The sequence below is a fragment of the Oncorhynchus clarkii genome, chromosome 3, assembly GCF_045791955.1.
Source record: "Oncorhynchus clarkii lewisi isolate Uvic-CL-2024 chromosome 3, UVic_Ocla_1.0, whole genome shotgun sequence".
NCBI classification, from domain to species: Eukaryota; Metazoa; Chordata; class Actinopteri; order Salmoniformes; family Salmonidae; genus Oncorhynchus; species Oncorhynchus clarkii.
In genome coordinates, this window is record NC_092149.1 from 80,341,926 (window position 1) to 80,365,155 (window position 23,230).

The 23,230-nt window shown below is 43.1% G+C and overlaps 2 protein-coding genes across 5 annotated transcripts in view; both read right to left on the bottom strand.

Moving 5' to 3' along the window:
- LOC139405495 (calcitonin gene-related peptide type 1 receptor-like) overlaps positions 1–18,208 on the bottom strand; it is a 43,665-nt gene extending 25,457 nt beyond the window's left edge. For 2 of the 3 annotated variants that reach the window (XR_011633883.1, XM_071147861.1), the window contains exon 1: positions 18,008–18,208. The gene's annotated coding sequence lies outside the window, so the exon portion shown is untranslated. The remainder of the gene's footprint in view (positions 1–18,007) is intronic. The other variant, XM_071147862.1, reaches the window with a different exon arrangement.
- A 1,601-nt stretch (positions 18,209–19,809) lies between these two features.
- LOC139405496 (tissue factor pathway inhibitor-like) overlaps positions 19,810–23,230 on the bottom strand; it is a 49,686-nt gene continuing 46,265 nt past the window's right edge. For both annotated transcript variants that reach the window (XM_071147863.1, XM_071147864.1), the window contains exons 5-6: positions 22,013–22,207; positions 19,810–21,672 (exon numbers count right to left, since the gene is read on the bottom strand). In XM_071147863.1, coding sequence (XP_071003964.1) covers positions 21,602–21,672; positions 22,013–22,207 — 266 coding nt within the window. In that variant the 3' untranslated portion in view covers positions 19,810–21,601. The remainder of the gene's footprint in view (positions 21,673–22,012; positions 22,208–23,230) is intronic.

A 23,230-nucleotide genomic window follows, 5' to 3' on the forward strand; every position in this document is an offset into this window, starting at 1 on the left:
TCAACCATACAGACAAAGTTGACATGTCGCCCTTGTGTCATGGTAGACTAAATTAAGTTTAATTTTCTATGACATGTACATGTAATGCCTTGGAGAAGACAATCTTAAATTACTCAAGCGAAAACATGAACTATCTTTCTTAATTATTATTATTATTTTTTTAAACTGAAATGTTTTCCTGAAAACAAAGTACAACACTTATTCCCATCACTTTGGTTTTCTGCCTTCAATGTCATGTCATCCTTGAACAAAGCAATGTGTAATTATATAATTTGTTTACCAGGCGAATAGGAAAAACAAGGGGAAACTCCGAAACAAAGGGAAAAACCAAAACAAGGGGAAAAACCAAAGAAAATAAAACACACACACACACACACACACACACACACACACACACACACACACACACACACACACACACACACACACACACACACACACACACACACACACACACACACACACACAAACACACACACACACACACAGAGGACACTCATGGGAAATAATCTGGTTTCAAAGGTTTGCTGTGTTGCACAGAGGAGAAAAAACATCTGTAAAATACAGGGGTATCAATACAGGGGTATCAATACAGGGGTATCAATACAGGAGTATCAATACAGGGGTATCAATACAGGGGTATCAATACAGGGGTATCAATACAGGGGTATCAATACAGGAGTATCAATACAGGGGTATCAATACAGGGGTATACAGTGCATTCGGAAAGTATTCAGACCCTTTTACCCTTTTTCTACATTTGGTTAAATGACAGTCTTATTCTAAAATGGATTTAATACATCAATCTACACACAATACCCCATACCGACAAAGCAAAAACAGGTTTTTAGAAATGTTTGCCAATATATTACACATAAAAACAGAAATAACTTATTTACATAAGTATTCAGAACCTTTGCTATGAGACTAGAAATTGAGCTCAGGTACATCCTGTTTCCATTGATCATCCTTGAGATGTTTCTACAACTTGATTGAAGTCCACCTGTGGTAAATTCAATGGACTGGACATGATCTGGAAAGACACACCTGTCTATTTAAGGTCCCACAGTTGACAGTGCATATCAGAGCAAAAACCAAGCCAATGAGGTCGAAACAATTGTCCATGGAGCTCCGAGACAGGATTGTGTCGAGGCACAGATCTAGGGAAGGGTACCAAAACATTTCTGCAGTATTGAAGGTCCACTAGAACACAGTGGCTTCCATCATTCTTAAAAGAAAGAAGTTTGGAACCACCAAGACTCTTCCTAGAGCTGGCCGCCTGGCCAAACTGAGCAATCGGGGAGAAGGGCCTTGGTCAGGGAGGTGAACTAGAAGCTGATGGTCACTCTGACAGAGCTATAGAGTTCCTCTGTGGAGCTAGGAGAACCTTCCAAAAGGACAACCATCTCTGCAGCGCTCCACCAATCAGGCCTTTATGGTAGAGTGGTGAGACAGAAGCCACTCCTCAGTAAAGGGCACATGAAAGCCCGCTTGGAGTGTATCAAAAGGCACCTAAAGGACTCTCAGACCATGACAAACAAGATTCTCTGGTCTGATGAAACCAAGATTGAACTCTTTGGCCTGAATGCCAACTGTCACGTCTGGAGGAAACATGGCACCAAAACCTACAGTGAAGCATGGTGGTGGTGCCATAATGCTGTGGGGATGTTTTTCAGCAGCAGGAACTGGGAGACTAGTCAGGATCAAGGGAAAGATGAACGGAGCCAAGTACATGCTCCAGAGCCGTCAGGACCTCAGACTGGGGCAAAGGTTTACCTTCCAACAAGACAACGACCCTTAGCACAAAGCCAAGACAACGCAGGAGTGGCTTCGGGACAAGTCTCTGAATGTCCTTGAGTGACCCAGCCAGAGCCCAGACTTGAACCTGGAGAGACCTGAAAATAGCACTGCAGCGACGCTCCCATTGAACCTGACAGAGCTTGAGAGGATCTGCAGAGAAGAATGGGAGAAACTCCCCAAATACAGGTGTGCCAAGCTTGTGGCGACATATCCAAGAAGACTGCCAAATGTGCTTCAACAAATTACTGAGTAAAGGGTCTGAATAGTTATGTAATTGTGATATAAAACTAAAAAAAACATATATAGACATTTGCAAAAATTTCGAAAAACCTGTTTTTGCTTTGTCATTATGGGGTATTGTGGGTAGATTGATGAGGGGGGAAAACTATTTAATACATTTTAGAATAAGGCTGTTTCCAAATGCACTGTAAATACATGGGTATAAATACAAGGGTATAAATACAAGGATGAGCACCACCATACACAGAAAGTGTAGAGTTGATAACAGGGGTATGATTGAGTTACGGTATAGGCTAGTTTAAATAGCCTAACCTGCATAGCATTAGTCTAATTATTTAAGTTAAAGAAACCTGAAGCAGTAGCCTGTAGAAAACTATAGCTTCTACTTGGAGCACATTTGGATGATTCATTTGATGCTCAGATGTAGTCATGTGCAGTGGGTAAGTACGCCGTGCAGTGCTTGTCTAGTGATTACACTGACATGCTTCACTTAGGGCGTTTCTGGATATATATGCCACTGTTGTTTGTTTACCTTTATGATCTGATATCTATCTTCTTATCTGTGGTTTGTTTACTTCCACGAGACATCAATTACATAGTGGGCTTTTATTTCTTTATCATAGCTTCTAATGGGATACCATTACATAGTGGGCTTTTAGCCCTTTATCATAGCTTTTAATGGGATACCATTACATAGTGGGCCTTTAGCCCTGTGTCTTAGATTCTAATGGGGTACCATTACATAGTGGGCCTTTAGCCCTTCATCATAGCTTTTAATGGGGTACCATTACATACTGGGCCTTTAGCCCTTTATCATAGCTTCTAATGGGATACCATTACATAGTGGGCCTTTAGCCCTTTATCATAGCTTCTAATGGGATACCATTACATAGTGGGCCTTTAGCCCTGTGTCTTAGATTCTAATGGGGTACCATTACATACTGGGCCTTTAGCCCTTTATCATAGCTTTTAATGGGATACCATTACATAGTGGGCCTTTAGCCCTGTGTCTTAGATTCTAATAGGGTACCATTCCCCAAAGTTGGTATCCCTCTGGGAAATGTAAAGTTATTCTATAATTCTATTATAAATAATCAAATAAAAGGTTAGTGGGGAGTGGACCTCTCATCCCACTGGAAGAGGGCCGGTCCCTCCGTAGTCTCTGAAGTTTAGCATGTCAATCTAAATTTAACCATGTCACTCCATAAATCCATCCCACTGCCTGAGACAAGTACACAAACAACAAGCCACAGGTTCACATCTCCATTCTACGCTAAGAAAAAGGGATTTCAACACTCCCAAAGAAACACAGAAGGGTATGAGGGCTCAGAGTAGAAGTTGGCCTTGTTGAGGACCTACCGATCAACCATCAGGTTAAAGTTCCCAAAACTTCCCATAATCATTATAGGTGCTGAGAGTAAAACTGATTAAGTGCAACTAAAACGGATCAAATGAAACTGGTGGAGGCTTTTATGTAGCCCATCTATTGCCTTATTAACACTATAGGGCAGGCCAGCACCCGAAGCCTACAGTTCAACCCAGTATCTCCACTTCCAGTCCAGTCCAGACTCACATTAAGCATCTCCAATCCAAAATTAAACTATTTTGCAACAAAGCCTCCTTTACTCATGCCGCCAACATACCCTCGTAAAACTGACTATCCTTGACTTCTTCGATGTAATTTACAAAATAGCCTCCAACATTCTACTCATCAAATTGGATGTAGTCTATCACAGTGCAAGTTTGTCACCAAAGCCACATATATTACCCACCACTGCAACCTGTATGCTCTCGTTGGCTGGCCCTCGATTCATATTAGTCGCCAAACTCACTGGCTCCAGGACATCTATAAGTCTTTGTTCGGTAAAGCCCTGCCTTATCTCAGCTCACTGCTCACCATAGCAACACCACTTTTTTTATTGTGTTATTGACTGTACGTTTGTTTATCCCATGTGTAACTCTGTGTTGTTGTTTGTGTCGCACTGCGTCTACCTAATGTCCAGCCAGGTACAGCTCCTACTGTCCAGACCAGTGGTACTGTCCAGCAAAGTACCTCTACCTACTGTCCAGTTCAGTACCTCTACCGACTGTCCAGCCCAGAGTCTCTACCTACTGTCCAGCCCAGTAGCTCTACCACATGTCCAGCCCAGAGACTCTACCTACTGTCCAGTCCAGTAGCTCTACCACATGTCCAGACCAGTACCTCTACCTACAGTCCAGCCCAGTATATATCCTACTGTCTAGCCCAGTACATCTACCTACAGTCCAGCCCAGTATGGCTTCTACTGTCCAGCCTAGTATGGCTTCTAAGGTCCAGCCCAGTTTGGCTCTTACTGTCCAGCCCAGTATGGCTACTACTGTCCAGCCCAGTATGGCTTCTAATGTCCAGCCCAGTATGGCTCCTACTGTCCAGCCCAGAATGGCTCCTACTGTCCAGCCCAGCATTGCTTCTACTGTCCAGCCCAGAATGGCTCCTACTGTCCAGCCCAGTATGGCTTCTACTGTCCAGCCCAGCATTGCTTCTACTGTCCAGCCCAGAATGGCTCCTACTGTCCAGCCCAGTACCTCTACCTACTGTCCAGCCCAGTATGGCTCCTACTGTCCATCACGGTACCTCTCCTATTGTCCAGCCCTGTGTCCTACCTATATGTCCTACTGTCCATCACAGTACCTCTGCTACTGTCAAGCCCAATACCTCTAACTAGTGTCCAGCCCAGTATGGCTCCTACTGTCCAACCCAATACCTCTAACTAGTGTCCAGCCCAGTATGGCTCCTACTGTCCAGCCCAATACCTCTAACTAGTGTCCAGCCCAGTATGGCTCCTACTGTCCAGCCCAATACCTCTAACTAGTGTCCAGCCCAGTATGGCTCCTACTGTCCAGCCCAATACCTCTAACTAGTGTCCAGCCCAGTATGGCTTCTACTGTCTAGTCCAGTATGGCTCCTACTGTACAGCCCAGTACCTCTTCCTACTGTCAAGCCCAGTATGGCTCCTACTGTCCAACCCAGCATGGCTCCTACTGACCAGCCCAATACCTGTCCTACTGTCAAGCCCAGTATGACCCCTACTGTCCAGCCCAGTACCTCTACCTCCTGTCCAGATCAGTGCCCAAACCCTACTGTCCAGACCAGTATCTCTCCTACTGTCCAGAGCAGTTTGGCTCCTACTGTCCAGCCCATGACCCAAAACCCACTGTCCAGCCCAGTATGGTCCCTACTGTCCAGCCCAGCATGAGTCCCTACTGTCCAGCCCAGTATTTCTCCTACTGTCTAGCCCAGTATGGCTCCTACTGTCCAGCCCAGGATGGCTCCTACTGACCAGCCCAGTACCTCTCCTACTATCCAGCCCAGGTTGGCTCGTACTGTCCAGCCCAGTATGGCTCCTACTATTCAGCCCAGTACCTCTACCTAATGTCCAGCCCAGTATGGCACCAACTGTCCAGCCCAGTATGGCTCCTACTGTCCAGCCCAGGATGGCTCCTACTGACCAGCCCAGTACCTCTCCTACTATCCAGCCCAGGTTGGCTGGTACTGTCCAGCCCAGTATGGCTCCTACTATTCAGCCCAGTACCTCTACCTAATGTCCAGCCCAGTATGGCACCAACTGTCCAGCCCAGTATGGCTCCTACTGTCCAGCCCAGCATGGCCCCTACTGTCCAGCCCTGTACCTCTACCTCCTGTCCAGATCAGTGCCCAAACCCTACTGTCCAGCCCAGGAAAGCTCCAACTGTCCAGCCTAGTATGACTCCTACTGTCCAGCCCAGTTTTGCTCCTACTGTCCAGCCCAGTTCTGCTCCTACTGCCCATCCCAGTACCTCTTCCTACTGTCCAGCCCAGTATGGCTTCTACTGTCTAGTCCAGTATGGCTCCTACTGTACATCCCAGTACCTCTTCCTACTGTCAAGCCCATTATGGCTCCTACTGTCCAGCCCAGCATGGCTCCTACTGTCCAGCCCAATACCTGTCCTACTGTCAAGCCCAGTATGGACCCTACTGTCCAGCCCTGTACCTCTACCTCCTGTCCAGATCAGTGCCCAAACCCTACTGTCCAGACCAGTATCTCTCCTACTGTCCAGAGCAGTTTGGCTCCTACTGTCCAGCCCATGACCCAAAACCCACTGTCCAGCCCAGGTATGGTCCCTACTGTCCAGCCCAGTATAGCTCCTACTGTCAAGCCCAGTATTTCTCCTACTGTCCAGCCCAGGATGGCTCCTATTGACGAGCCCAGTACCTATTCTACTATGCAGCCCAGGTTGGCTCATACTGTCCAGCCCAGTATGGCTCCTACTATTCAGCCCAGTACCTCTACCTAATGTCCAGCCCAGTATGGCACCAACTGTCCAGCCCAGTATGGCTCCTACTGTCCAGCCCAGTATGGCTCCAACTGTCCAGGCCTATATGGCTTCTACTGTTCAGCCCAGTACCTAAACCTACTGTCCAGCCCAGTATGGCTCCTACTGTCCAGCCCAGTACCTCTACCTACTGTCCAGCCCAGGATGGCTCCTACTGTCCAGCCCAGTACCTCTACCTACTGTCCAGCCCAGTATGGCTCCTACTGTCCAGCCCAGTACCTCTACCTACTGTCCAGCCCAGTATGGCTCCTACTGTCCAGCCCAGTACCTCTACCTACTGTCCAGCCCAGTATGGCTCCAACTGTCCAGCCCTATATGGCTTCTACTGTTCAGCCCAGTACCTAAACCTACTGTCCAGCCCAGTATGGCTCCTACTGTCCAGCCCAGCATGGCTCCTACTGTCCAGCCCAATACCTGTCCTACTGTCAAGCCCAGTATGGCCCCTACTGTCCAGCCCTGTACCTCTACCTCCTGTCCAGATCAGTGCCCAAACCCTACTGTCCAGCCCAGGATAGCTCCAACTGTCCAGCCCTATATGGCTTCTACTGTTCAGCCCAGTACCTAAACCTACTGTTCAGCCCAGGATGGCTCCTACTGTCCAGCCCAGGATGGCTCCTACTGTCCAGCCTAGTATGGCTCCTACTGTCCAGCCCAGTACCTCTACCTACTGTCCAGCCCAGTATGGCTCCTACTGTCCAGCCCAGTACCTCTACCTACTGTCCAGCCCAGTATGGCTCCAACTGTCCAGCCCTATATGGCTTCTACTGTTCAGCCCAGTACCTAAACCTACTGTCCAGGCCAGTATGGCTCCTACTGTCCAGCCCAGCATGGCTCCTACTGTCCAGCCCAATACCTGTCCTACAGTCAAGCCCAGTATGGCCCCTACTGTCCAGCCCTGTACCTCTACCTCCTGTCCAGATCAGTGCCCAAACCCTACTGTCCAGCCCAGGATAGCTCCAACTGTCCAGCCCTATATGGCATTCTACTGTTCAGCCCAGTACCTAAACCTACTGTTCAGCCCAGGATGGCTCCTACTGTCCAGCCCAGTACCTCTACCTACTGTCCAGCCCAGGATGGCTCCTACTGTCCAGCCTAGTATGACTCCTTCTGTCCAGCCCAGTTTTGCTCCTACTGTCCAGCCCAGTTCTGCTCCGACTGCTCATGCCAGTACCTCTTCCTACTGTCCAGCCCAGTATGGCTTCTACTGTCTAGTCCAGTATGGCTCCTACTGTACATCCCAGTACCTCTTCCTACTGTCAAGCCCATTATGGCTCCTACTGTCCAGCCCAGCATGGCTCCTACTGTCCAGCCCAATACCTGTCCTACTGTCAAGCCCAGTATGGCCCCTACTGTCCAGCCCTGTACCTCTACCTCCTGTCCAGATCAGTGCCCAAACCCTACTGTCCAGACCAGTATCTCTCCTACTGTCCAGAGAAGTTTGGCTCCTACTGTCCAGCCCATGACCAAAAAACCCACTGTCCAGCCCAGGTATGGTCCCTACTGTCCAGCCCAGTATAGCTCCTACTGTCAAGCCCAGTATTTCTCCTACTGTCCAGCCCAGGATGGCTCCTACTGTCCAGCCCAGGATGGCTCCTATTGACGAGCCCAGTACCTCTTCTACTATGCAGCCCAGGTTGGCTCATACTGTCCAGCCCAGTATGGCTCCTACTATTCAGCCCAGTACCTCTACCTAATGTCCAGCCCAGTATGGCACCAACTGTCCAGCCCAGTATGGCTCCTAATGTCCAGCCCAGGATAGCTCCAACTGTCCAGCCCTATATGGCTTCTACTGTTCAGCCCAGTACCTAAACCTACTGTCCAGCCCAGTATGGCTTCTACTGTCCAGCCCAGTACCTCTACCTACTGTCCAGCCCAGGATGGCTCCTACTGTCCAGCCTAGTATGACTCCTACTGTCCAGCCCAGTTTTGCTCCTACTGTCCAGCCCAGTTCTGCTCCTACTGCCCATCCCAGTACCTCTTTCTACTGTCCAGCCCAGTTTGGATCCTACTGTCCAGCCCAGTTTTGCTCCTACTGTCCAGCCCAGTTCTGCTCCTACTGTCCATCCCAGTACCTCTTCCTACTGTCCAGCCCAGTTTGGATCCTACTGTCCAGCCCAGTATGGCTCCTACTGTCCAGCCCAGTATGACTCCTACTGTCCAGCCCAGTTTTGCTCCTAATGTCCAGCCCAGTTTGGATCCTACTGTCCAGCCCAGTATGGCTCCTACTGTCCAGCCCAGTACCTATACCTAATGTCCAGCCCAGGAAGGCTTCTACTGACCAGCCCAGGAAGGCTTCTACTGTCCAGCCCAGTTTTGAACCTACTGTCCAGCCCAGTACCTCTACCTAATGTCCAGCCCAGGAAGGCTTCTACTGTCCAGCCCAGTATGGAACCTACTGTCCAGCCCAGTACCTCTACCTACTGTCCAGCCCAAGATGGCTTCTACTTTCCAGCACTGATTGGCTTATACTGTCCAGCCCAGTACCTCTACCTAATGTCCAGCCCAGTTTCGCCCCTACTGTCCAGCCCAGTATCGCTTCTACTGTCCAGCCCAGTTTTGCTCCTACTTTCCAGCCCAGTATAGCTCCTACTGAACTTCTACTGTTCAGCCCAGGATCCGAAACCTACTGTCCAGCCCGGTATAACTCCTACTGTCCAGCCCAGTACTTCTACCTACTGTCCATGCCAGTATCTCCACCTACTGTCCATGCCAGTATGGCTCCTACTGTCCAGCCCTGTACCTCTCCTACTGTCCAGCCCAGTACCTCTCCTACTGTCCAGCCCAGTGTGGCTTTTACTGTCCAGTCCAGTGTGGCTTTTACTGTCCAGCCCAGTTTGGCTCCTACTGTCCAGGCCAGTTTGGCTCCTACTGTCCAGTCCAGTTTGGCTCCTACTGTCCAACCCAGTACCTCTCCGACTGTCTAGCCCAGTTTGGCTCCTACTGTCCAGCCCAGTACTTCTCCTACTGTCTTGCCCAGTTTGGCTCCTACTGTCCAGCCCAGTACCTCTCCTACTGTCCAGCCCAGTATGGCCCCTACTGTCCAGCCCAGTATTGTGAAAGTGGTAGTCTTTCTGACAGATCCAGCCCTGATCTCAATGGAGGATAGTTTCCAGTGAACTCGGCCTGGATCTGAAAGATTGCTAGCAGGCCTGACATCTACCAAAATAACCCTGGGAGCAGGATCAAGTTCAACTCTGTTTTAAGATGACCCAGAGGCCAAAGGATCTGCCCCCATGCACACGCCACAAGGCCCGTCACAAGTGCGCACACAACTACTCCCGTCACAAGTAATAGACCCATGTAGGCTACTGTTACTGTACCATCGGTATGTTTACACGTCAACTTGTAAAGAACAACACATAGAAAGTATGTAAATACATACATGGAAACATGATGTATATAAGTGGAGGTAGGCTAGGGGTTAAGAGTGTTGGGCCAGTAACCTACAGGTTTCTGGTTTGAATCCTCGGGCCGACTAGGTGAATCATCTGTCGATGTGCCCTTGAGCAAGGCACTTAATCCTAATTGTTCCTGTAAGTCGCTCTGGATAAGTGTCTGCTAAATTACTTACATTTCAACTTACAAGGGATAATAGAGTACAGTGCACTGCAAACTCAAGGATGTAATCAACTTGTTGTGATGCACAAATAACAAAAGCACAGTATTGACATATGAGTGGGAGGAGAACTATAGGAGATCATAAAAATAAAATGTTATTTTAAATACAGTATGTACTATGCAGACACAATCTACCTCTCTTAACAGGATTAAATTGATATTATAGGGCTGAACTGTTCTGCCCACCGTGGGGAAGACATGCATACTAATTAAACTGGATGGGGAAGATAAATACTACCTCCACTGGATGGAGAAGATACATACTACCTCCACTGGATGGAGAAGATACACATTCTAACTCCACTGGATGGAGAAGATAAATACTAACACCACTGGATGGAGAAGATAAATACTACCTCCACTGGATGGAGAAGATAAATACTAACTCCACTGGATGAAGAAGATATATACTAACTCCACTGGATGGAGAAGATACACATTCTAACTCCACTGGATGGGGAAGATAAATACTAACTCTACTGGATGGAGAAGATAAATACTAACTCCTCTGGATGAAGAAGATATATACTAACTCCACTGGATGGAGAAGATACACATTCTAACTCCACTGGATGGAGAAGATACACATTCTAACTCCACTGGATGGGGAAGATAAATACTAACTCTACTGGATGGAGAAGATAAATTCTAACTCCACTGGATGGAGAAGATAAATACTAACTCCTCTGGATGAAGAAGATATATACTAACTCCACTGAATGGAGAAGATACACATTCTAACTCCACTGGATGGAGAAGATAAATACTAACTCCACTGGATGAAGAAGATATATACTAACTCCACTGGATGGAGAAGATACACATTCTAACTCCACTGGATGGGGAAGATAAATACTAACTCTACTGGATGGAGAAGATAAATACTAACTCATCTGGATGAAGAAGATATATACTAACTCCACTGGATGGAGAAGATACACATTCTAACTCCACTGGATGGAGAAGATACACATTCTAACTCCACTGGATGGGGAAGATAAATACTAACTCTACTGGATGGAGAAGATAAATACTAACTCCACTGGATGGAGAAGATAAATACTAACTCCTCTGGATGAAGAAGATATATACTAACTCCACTGAATGGAGAAGATACACATTCTAACTCCACTGGATGGAGAAGATACACATTCTAACTCCACTGGATGGAGAAGATATATACTAACTCCACTGGATGGAGAAGATAAATACTAACTCCACTGGATGGAGAAGATAAATACTAACTCCTCTGGATGAAGAAGATATATACTAACTCCACTGGATGGAGAAGATACACATTCTAACTCCACTGGATGGAGAAGATACACATTCTAACTCCACTGGATGGAGAAGATATATACTAACTCCACTGGATGGAGAAGATAAATACTAACTCCACTGGATGGAGAAGATATATACTAACTCCACTGGATGGAGAAGATACACATTCTAACTCCACTGGATGGAGAAGATAAATACTAACTCCACTGGATGGAGAAGATAAATACTAACTCCTCTGGATGAAGAAGATATATACTAACTCCACTGGATGGAGAAGATAAATACTAACTCTACTGGATGGAGAAGATAAATACTAACTCTACTGGATGGAGAAGATAAATACTAACTCCACTGGATGGAGAAGATACACATTCTAACTCCACTGGATGGAGAAGATACACATTCTAACTCCACTGGATGGAGAAGATATATACTAACTCCACTGGATGGAGAAGATAAATACTAACTCCACTGGATGGAGAAGATACACATTCTAACTCCACTGGATGGAGAAGATACACATTCTAACTCCACTGGATGGGGAAGATAAATACTAACTCTACTGGATGGAGAAGATAAATACTAACTCATCTGGATGAAGAAGATATATACTAACTCCACTGGATGGAGAAGATACACATTCTAACTCCACTGGATGGAGAAGATACACATTCTAACTCCACTGGATGGGGAAGATAAATACTAACTCTACTGGATGGAGAAGATAAATACTAACTCCACTGGATGGAGAAGATAAATACTAACTCCTCTGGATGAAGAAGATATATACTAACTCCACTGAATGGAGAAGATACACATTCTAACTCCACTGGATGGAGAAGATACACATTCTAACTCCACTGGATGGAGAAGATATATACTAACTCCACTGGATGGAGAAGATAAATACTAACTCCACTGGATGGAGAAGATAAATACTAACTCCTCTGGATGAAGAAGATATATACTAACTCCACTGGATGGAGAAGATACACATTCTAACTCCACTGGATGGAGAAGATACACATTCTAACTCCACTGGATGGAGAAGATATATACTAACTCCACTGGATGGAGAAGATAAATACTAACTCCACTGGATGGAGAAGATATATACTAACTCCACTGGATGGAGAAGATACACATTCTAACTCCACTGGATGGAGAAGATAAATACTAACTCCACTGGATGGAGAAGATAAATACTAACTCCTCTGGATGAAGAAGATATATACTAACTCCACTGGATGGAGAAGATAAATACTAACTCTACTGGATGGAGAAGATAAATACTAACTCTACTGGATGGAGAAGATAAATACTAACTCCACTGGATGGAGAAGATACACATTCTAACTCCACTGGATGGAGAAGATACACATTCTAACTCCACTGGATGGAGAAGATATATACTAACTCCACTGGATGGAGAAGATAAATACTAACTCCACTGGATGGGGAAGATACAAACTAACTCCACTGGATGGAGAAGATACACACTAACTCCACTGGATGGAGAAGATATACACTAACTCCACTGGATGGAGAAGATACACATTCTAACTCCACTGGATGGAGAAGATACACATTCTAACTCCACTGGATGGAGAAGATATATACTAACTCCACTGGATGGGGAAGATACAAACTAACTCCACTGGATGGGGAAGATACAAACTAACTCCACTGGATGGAGAAGATACACACTAACTCCACTGGATGGAGAAGATATACACTAACTCCACTGGATGGAGAAGATACACATACTACCTCCACTGGATGGAGAAGATAAATACTAACTCCTCTGGATGAAGAAGATATATACTAACTCCACTGGATGGAGAAGATAAATACTAACTCTACTGGATGGAGAAGATAAATACTAACTCTACTGGATGGAGAAGATAAATACTAACTCCTCTGGATGAAGAAGATATATACTAACTCCACTGGATGGAGAAGATAAATACTAACTCTACTGGATGGAGAAGATAAATACTAACTCTACTGGATGGAGAAGATAAATACTAACTCCACTGGATGGAGAAGATACACATTCTAACTCCACTGGATGGAGAAGATACACATTCTAACTCCACTGGATGGAGAAGATATATACTAACTCCACTGGATGGAGAAGATAAATACTAACTCCACTGGATGGGGAAGATACAAACTAACTCCACTGGATGGAGAAGATACACACTAACTCCACTGGATGGAGAAGATATACACTAACTCCACTGGATGGAGAAGATACACATTCTAACTCCACTGGATGGAGAAGATACACATTCTAACTCCACTGGATGGAGAAGATATATACTAACTCCACTGGATGGGGAAGATACAAACTAACTCCACTGGATGGGGAAGATACAAACTAACTCCACTGGATGGAGAAGATACACACTAACTCCACTGGATGGAGAAGATATACACTAACTCCACTGGATGGAGAAGATACACATACTACCTCCACTGGATGGAGAAGATAAATACTAACTCCACTGGATGGGGAATATACACATACTAACTCCCACGGTTCCTTTCTCGCTCTCTGTGCCCTATCAGAAGCCACCTCCTCTATATTCATGGGGCATTATCCCCAGCCTGTAAATCAGGAGGGTCGTGTCAGCCAACGGCAGTTTGTTTCGCACGCATCAACACGGAACACGCCTGGAAACGGCCACTGTCCTCATCCTTCAAAAAGCACGTCATCTCAGATCGGCTTTAGCCTAGGACTCACACACAAGCATAGAACATGTTGTCCACAGGTCTGACTGCTGCAATAAAACATGCTACGTCCAGTCAACATGACATGGCTGTCAGTGAAACATACATAGTTATAATCAACGACATATTGCTAAGAATTTTGGTGGGTGCTTATATTTGCCTTATTCCACACATGTACAAGTGTGTATTAAAATACATGTGTGAATTGGAAATGTGTTGTTTTTTCTTTGCATTCCCCAACTCCCCCTGAGACACCCTCGGAGAGTCACGGCAAGGGTCTGCCATTATCAACAGCGACCCTGGAGCAATTAGGGTTAATTAAGTGCCTTGCTCAAGTCATTAACTGAAATAATCTTCTGTAATACCTGTGGGGGTATGTGGGGCGGCGGATCTTTTTAACATCATTGAGATTTGACTCTGAATTAAATACAGGAACTCGAGGGAGGTTTGAGTAGAGTGACGCATATCAGCAATCAATGCATTTGAGTGTAATGTGGTAGCCGAGGCCCAGGGAGAGAGGTAAAGATATGATGTGTGTCGAGGTTGTGTTTAGACAGGGGAATTCAATAATGGCCCTGATTCACTTGAATGAGACAGGATATGAGATGGTGGTGCTATTAGATTAATGACTAAACCAAGGTGTGGTGAGAGAGAGAGAGAGAGAGAGAGAGAGAGAGAGAGAGAGAGAGAGAGAGAGAGAGAGTGAGACCAACAAGAGGGGAGAGAGAAACAGACAAAGAGGGAGAGAGATAGAGAGAGAGAGGGGGAGAGGGAGAGAGATGGAGAGAGATAGAGAGAGAGGGGGGGGGGGGGGGGGACAAGCCGGGGCCTCCAGCATGATAAAAGCATCACAATGCATTTGTGTTTGTGCGCCCCGACTTCAAAACAGAAGAGATGGCTGAGCAGCATACCCTCCTCCCCCTTGTAACTATTCCCCAGGTTGTTGCTGTAAATTATAATGTGTTCTCAGTCAACTTACCTGGTAAAATAAGTGTTAAATCAAATAAAAAGGCATAACCTATCTGCTCCCTGGGGAGAGGGAGATAACCTGGATACACCTTATGGGTGAGAGCAGGCTGTCTTAGACTGTGTGGCAGCTGTCGGCTAAGATAATGTTCAGATATCGGAAAAGTAAGGGGAGAGTCGTGTTGAGAATTCGCTCTCAATTCGTTGAGAGATCCACTTTGCAGACCAAACTTTGAACAATAACAGATTTGAAGGTAGCTCTTGGTATAATCCATCATATTTGTCTTGGAAGAAGGGTATTTTGTTTTGTTTATTCCCCTCATGTTATGGATGCTTTTCACACTTTTTCATAATGGTGTGAGCAGTGCGTTCATATTCACATGTATGGTATTAGGTATTTTATTAGGATCTCCATTAGCTGTTGCGAAAGCAGCAGCTACTCTTCCCGGGTTCCACACAAAACATGAAACATTACATAATACAGAACATTAATAGACAAGAACGGCTATCAACATGTAATGTGAATCTCTAGGTAAGACGATAAAGACTGAGTTTTACTGATCAAAAACATTGTCCATTCTGTAGATAGACCAGAGTGAGAAACAGACACATTTTCCATCGTCAACAGTTCTCCTTGTTGACTCTTCTGGACGCCTCAGCCTAGGCATACTCTGTGCCGTGTAGATGACTGAGCTTCTCGAGGCAATATCACCAAGTCACGGAGGTATCTTTAACATTTAATATCCCATTTGGAGTCAGCCTTCAATACCCACTCCACAGGACTGCTCGGGGGAGGAATCCAAATCCAATGTTTTACAGTTCAACACAAAGACTCCCCACACAAAAATGTACTTGGGTTCCTTTCACTATATGAGCTAATATATTTACTGTGAACACTTGGCCATTGAGCATTTTGAGTGAAAATCCTTGTAGACTTATTAGACACGCCTGCTTCTCATGGGGTATTCAGTCAGTCCGGAAAACACTCTCTGGCTGTCCTACATCTCCAGGCCACACAGTGAAGCGGCATCTTTTCCTCAGCTTTCAAATGGAACACATACAAATCATGAAAGATTTCATAAATGTTGAGCGAAGCAATAATATTTTTGTTTCATGTCATATTTTTTTTCATGGCGGTGGGTTATTGTGGATGTTTAATAAGTAATTGTACTTGAGAATGCGAGATAAAAGGGTGCAATCTATGGATGGGTTAAAGAGGCAGAGGACAAATATGGTGTCAGCCAAATGCATCTGGAAAGGTTTTAAAAAGTCTCAACGGTCCTGATGAACTTGAATGTTCTACAGTTCTGAGTTCGTTCATGTGTACTCTATCCTCTCCTTGATGGAGAAATATCTCTGCCTTCCTCATCATATCATAAGCGAGATCTGCCAAATGTGAGCATCCTCATCATATTCATCACGTTCTTCCCTCTAGCTGCCCCAAAAACATTTCATCATGTCCAATCTGTGGCTTACATAACCATGCAGATGATTCAACAACAACTTGAGATTGCACTGGTGCCAAACACCAGTGTTGGGGTATACCACATGACTGAGGAGAGCGGGCACATTTACACTACAATGCTGTCAGTAGCAATCAGGTCATCTGGATGTGCCGCGCAATGTAAAAAGGCACAGTGCTTATTCTTTCATGTTTTTTTAATCAATGTTTTTATTAATATAGTTACGCTTTCAAACGTATCGGTTTCTATGGAGAAAAAAAAAATCCGTTGCATCTGAAGACAGTTCATGATATTTTTTTTTATTTTTTTTTTTATTTTACCTTTATTTAACCAGGCAAGTCAGTTAAGAACAAATTCTTATTTTCAATGACGGCCTGGGAACAGTGGGTTAACTGCCTGTTCAGGGGCAGAACGACAGATTTGTACCTTGTCAGCTCGGGGGTTTGAACTCGCAACCTTCCGGTTACTAGTCCAACGCTCTAACCACTAGGCTACCCTGCCGCCCCCAAGATACAATAATTATCATTCTCTAGACTCTCCAGTCAACTCATTATCAAACAGCAATATGGCATATAAACTTGTAGAATGCCCAGGAAATCCTTTTCGTTTTGCATTAACATGGTCATCATGCTAATTTATGATTTATAGGTTACCTACCCACCACATTGTACCCTAAAAATGTAAATGTGGGTATCCTAACACTTAGGTTCCACTGTAGCCTAAAGTTTGGAAAGGTTATATAAGGTTGTAAAAACGCATCTTGAGTGGGGTCTGAGAGTTAATACAAATGTATTATTGCAGGTGTTGTCTTCCCTATAAACATGTTATGTAGCATGTTGGAGGGCAAACGTACTTATAGGCTACCTTGCATTTGTTTAATATTCCAATCATTTCAAACCCTTTCAAATGAAAACCCTTGTCATAGATCAAACAAATCTGTCAAAAAACGAACCTAAATTAAGGATGAAGAATTAATAGGCTATTATCAATGATTGTATGATGATGACGGGAGTCATCATACACTATTTGTAAACATGTACAAACCATGTACTATATATATATATATACATGGTTAAATAGTACATTGTTTGTACATGTGTACAAATAGTGTACGATGTGTTAATAACGAGGCTATATATATATATAGCTCTCCTATATATATATATATATATATATATATATATATAATTTCCCTATGGAATTATGCAAAATAGTGCAAATGACTAACCTATCTGCGGTGCGCAATTGTTTTTGGAAGACTACAAGAAATAGGCTATTGTTATCCCTGTCGACAGTGGACTGAAATCTATCCAGGTAGCTTTAAAAAGCACGTTTTAGTTCTAAATTTACCAGACAGAAATGCAGCAGACTCTTTCCGATTATCATGGGCTTGAATTTGATATGTATAGGCTATTGATTTTAGAAAAGGAAAAGCAAATTACTTATGCATCGATACTGGAATCGATGCATAAGTGGACAAATAAAATAGTAATCCTAAACCAGATATGTAAATATTCCCATTATTAATACACTATTCGAATGGTTCTTACCTGATGCGATTAGTTCACAATCCAATGCTACCGCGATTTAGAAAGTCACATTAACCGACCAAACACTCCAGCGACAGCTTTTTTTTCCCACAAATGCAACCTCCGCAGCAATGGTAGTGAACCAAACCTAAAGGGTATCAACACTCAATGAATAAAGTGTCGGACTGGAGCCGCTGTCAGATTGTGGGAGGCATTCGCATTAGTCTACTTCCTGTTACATCACGAATTAGCCTACAGCTCTTCAGGAGAACCCACCAACCCACCACGCAGATGATATAGACCAGGGATGGGAAACTTTGACAGGGGTGGGGCACACAAAACGTCTGAAATCATCATGGGGGGGGGGCGCAGTGGCTCGCGCATATGTATACGCACATCCTTACCCACACATGTAGTCAGAGCCGGACCAAGTCTTTCACGAAATGTTGTTAACCCCATCATGCCAGCAAATGGGGTTAACAAATTGTACCTTGTGTATTTGTCACAGATCCCTCTGGAACTTTCATTGCACACACGTGTCCCCTATTCCCCCTGATTGTATTTGTATGTATGTGCCCTTCGTTCACCATGGTGGGGTCCATTATTGTTACATTGTCCGTTGTTCGAGTACCTGTGCTGTGTGTTTTGTGGATTGCGCAGATGATTATGGGTCTCCTCCCATGTGGTAATCATTGTGCACGTGTGTTATTTATTCAAGGTACCCCTTGCTCTTTTGTTTGGGTTTCTGTCTGCAGAGTTTGATCCAATGCATTGGCTGTAAACATTCGTTATGGTTCTAAATGGCAGGAACATTCCTGCAATTCGATGTCTTCTCATATGGAAGAAGCTCGCTCTGTCTACGCTTAACAAACCTGTGTTCATCTCATTATTAGACTTGGTTTATTTATCATAAGTAGGTAAACTGACTGACATACAGGTAACTATTTTTTATTTTAGTTTATTTGGTCAATATATTCTTAACTCTTTCTTGAACTGCACTGTTGGTTAAGGGCTTGTAAGTAAGCATTTCACGGTAAAGTCCACACTTGTATTCGAAACATGTGACAAATAAAGTTTGATTTGAACTGTCCAAATCATTTAAACACTTGAGTAAATGAGGGATACAAAGTATGGTGAAAGCGGGTGCTTCCACACGTGTGGTTTCTGAGTTAATTAAGCAATACTGGGCAGGCCATACTTTTGGCTACCATGAATATGCCCCCATACTATGACAATGCCCCCATCCACAGAGCATGAGTTTTCACTGAATGGTTTGATGAGCATGAAAAAGATGTAAACCATATGTCATGGCCGTCTCAGTCACCAAATCTCAACCCAATTGAACACTAATGGGAGATCCTGGAGCAGCACCAGCGTTTTCCACCAAACGGTATTTCTCGTGGAAGAATAGTGTCACATCTCGAGAACTGTTTTGGACATAGTCTCATTTATAATCTATAGAGGCCATTACATTATAAAAAAAAATATGAATGTAGACTATGATTGCAGAGAAATTCCCAACAAACGAATAGGTCATTTGTCAATTTGCAGTCATATATCATTCAAGTGAAGGCCATTATGGAAACGTTAGAACTATCACGATAATACAACACTGCCCCCCTGTGTCTCAGTGATGCACTTATCAGTGGAGTCAATTCCAATAGCCTGCTGTACTTCAATGTGAAAGGGGACTTGGAACAGAATTAACATATGCACAAAATTGCAATGTTGATGACTATGCCGAATTAAATGTAGTCTCCAATGGGTTGCTGATATGTTGTTTTCACCTGGGTAAAAAAAAATACCATGGAAAAAGACATTACTCACATGAAGGCGTAAAATAAACAGATAATGTACAGTACTTGATATAGATAATGTACAGTACTTGATATAGATAATGTACAGTAATTGATATAGATAATGTACAGTACTTGATATAGCTAATGTACAGTAATTTATATAGATAATGTACAGTAATTGATATAGATAATGTACAGTACTTTATATAGTTAATGTACAGTAATTGATATAGATAATGCACAGTACTTGATATGGATAATGTACAGTAATTGATATAGATAATGTACAGTACTTGATATAGCTAATGTACAGTAATTGATATAGATAATGTACAGTACTTGATATAGCTAATGTACAGTAATTGATATAGATAATGTACAGTACTTGATATAGATAATGTACAGTAATCGATATAGATAATGTACAGTACTTGATATAGCTAATGTACAGTAATTGATATAGATAATGTACAGTACTTGAAATAGATAAATGTACAGTACTTAATATAGATAATGTACAGTACTTGATATAGATAATGTACAGTAATTGATATAGATAATGTACAGTACTTGATATAGCTAATGTACAGTAATTGATATAGATAATGTACAGTGATTGATATAGATAATGTGCAGTACTTGATATAGATCATGTACAGTACTTGATATAGATAATGTACAATACTTGATATAGATAATACACAGTAATTGATAGAGATCATGCACAGTAATTGATATAGATAATGTCCAGTAATTGATATAGATAATGCACAGTAATTGATATAGATAATGTACAGTACTTGATATAGATCATGTACAGTAATTGATATAGATAATGTACAGTAATTGATATAGATAATGTACAGTACTTGATATAGATAATGTACAGTATTTGATACAGATAATGTGCTTTATTAAATGATATTACATGTACAGTGCTTTTGGGATAATGAATGTTCATCATTTGTCAATAAAACAACTTGTCTGGTGTCCTCAGGAAGAAAGAAAAATACAATTATAGACTGGTATTTGGTATGTGACAGTAAAAAAAATGTATACAATTGTGATATTACTAAAAACATCTTCTTACAAAGTGTTAAAAGGTTACAATGAGCAATACAACATTACACAATAGGCCAAAACAAGCCTTTGATACAATTGCTGCAAGTCTACAAGGACATACCAAAGTCAAATAAGAATGATATAAATAAAGACTCATTCAAAAGTAGTGTATGTAGGAAGGGTTTAATAGGAAGTAGGAAGGGTTTAATATTAATAGGAAGTAGGAAGGGTTTAATAGGAAGTAGGAAGGGTTTAATAGGAAGTAGGAAGGGTTTAATAGGAAGTAGGAAGGGTTTAATAAGAAGTAGGAAGGGTTTAATATTAATAGGAAGTAGGAAGGGTTTAATAGGAAGTAGGAAGTGTTTAATAGGAAGTAGGAAGTGTTTAATAAGAAGTAGGAAGGGTTTCATATCAATACAAAGTAGGAAGGGTTTAACATTAATAGGAAGGGTTTAATATTAGTAGGAAGGGTTTAATAAGAAGTAGGAAGGTTTTAATAGGAAGTAGGAAGGGTTTAATGAGAAGTAGGAAGGGTTTAATGAGAAGTAGGAAGGGTTTCATATTAATAGGAAGTAGGAAGGGTTTAATAGGAAGTAGGAAGGGTTTAATGAGAAGTAGGAACGGTTTAATATTAATAGGAAGTAGGAAGGGTTAAATAGGAAGTCGGAAGGGTTTAATAGGAAGTAGAAAGGGTTTAATAGGAAGTAGGAAGGGTTTAATAGGAAGTAGGAAGGGTATAATATGAAGCCTTGATTTAGACAGATCGAAACAAGATGTTGCTGTTCTTCTTCTTTATACGAATGACCCTCCCTTTGTGATGGTGATCTGAAAATGAAACAGCACAAATTAGTTATGTTTAAACACTTCTCCAGGGCACTAGTCTAAAAATGAACATTGAATTCAATTCATATCTTAACTGTTAATTTACAAAAACACTGTTAATTCAATTTATTTGTTTCAATTTTTTTTTTAAATTAAAGACATACGGGTGGAACAAGTGCAGTACGGACACACCTGTTTCAAATAATACAACTAATTATAGTCTTCAGTCTGGATATTGATCATTTGAATCAGGTGCGTTAATGCTGGGGATGGAACAAAAGCCTGCAACCCCAGGTAGCTCTATAGGGCTGGTGTTGGAGATAACAGATAACTTGGATCTTACCTGACTTCATACACATCTTCATGCAGTGTCTCTTGTGGACAAAGTTGTTCTTGTTGCCCCCGCAGCCATTGTAGCGCAACGACTGACATCTCTTTGTCTTGGGGTTGTACACGTATCTCCTCTCAGTTCTCTCCTCTCCATCACATGTTGTGCCCTTGTCAATGGGACTGAGACACAAGTCCGGAGGATTGAAGTCTGAAAGAAATGCACAGAAGCAATTGTAAGATGAAATGACGTGCTAATAGCACAAATCATGGTATAAAACAATGACTCCATCATACCAAAGACACATTTTCTAAGTATGTAAGTATCTAGGCTACATCTGCAGTTTAGTTCTGATAGAACATACCTCTCTAAAAGCCTGATGTGAAGTTCATGGAAGTCTACTGTTAAAGTGACTAGTAGAACCTAGTGCTACTACTATTACCTTGTACCATAACAAAGGAAACTTAATTTTCACCACCTCAATACCACCTCAAGCGTCAAACTGCGGAGAATAAAAAGTAACTATATGTCAGCCTTTGGCTGAGGGAGTACTGAAGATCTCCTATATCACTTGACTGGAATGACAACCACGTGTACAGAGACTCTCCTGCACTGGATTCACTGACATAGGTGGAATTCTGTAACATGAATCACAACTACTTGTCCGTGACTGAGTGATGGCCAAAGACTCCCTGATCCCCAATGTACTGCGATGTGACCTCTGTACCAGACACGGGTGTTTCTGAGCACTAACTCTCTCCCCATACCTTGTACACTCCCATTTTAATAGCAGTGAATCAATGTCACATGGAAGGAGGAGAAGGGAGGAGATATTGTGGGCACTATGCTGCCTTTATACATTGTAGGTTGTTTACCAGCAGCTAAACTATTTCTGAGATGGCGCATGTAAAATGACTGTCTCTCTCTTACCTAGCTATTGTAGTTGCCGTAGTACACATGACAAACGACTGCTTTCCTGAATTCCTGTGCTTCCTGTGGCCTGGTGTTTGTGATAGTTCTACTGCCCATGTGCAAAGCGCCTCACAGTATTAGTAGTTGTGATACTGTAGTTAACTTAAAGGGAGTGACATCACACCACCACGAGGGGCTGCCAAGAGACTGGAGCAATACAGTAGTGTTCCCAGCATTGACAGATCCACAGGGGTACAGGGTTTGTTGAATAAATAAAGATGATACAAACATGAACTCAAAATACATAAACATTGTTGTCTT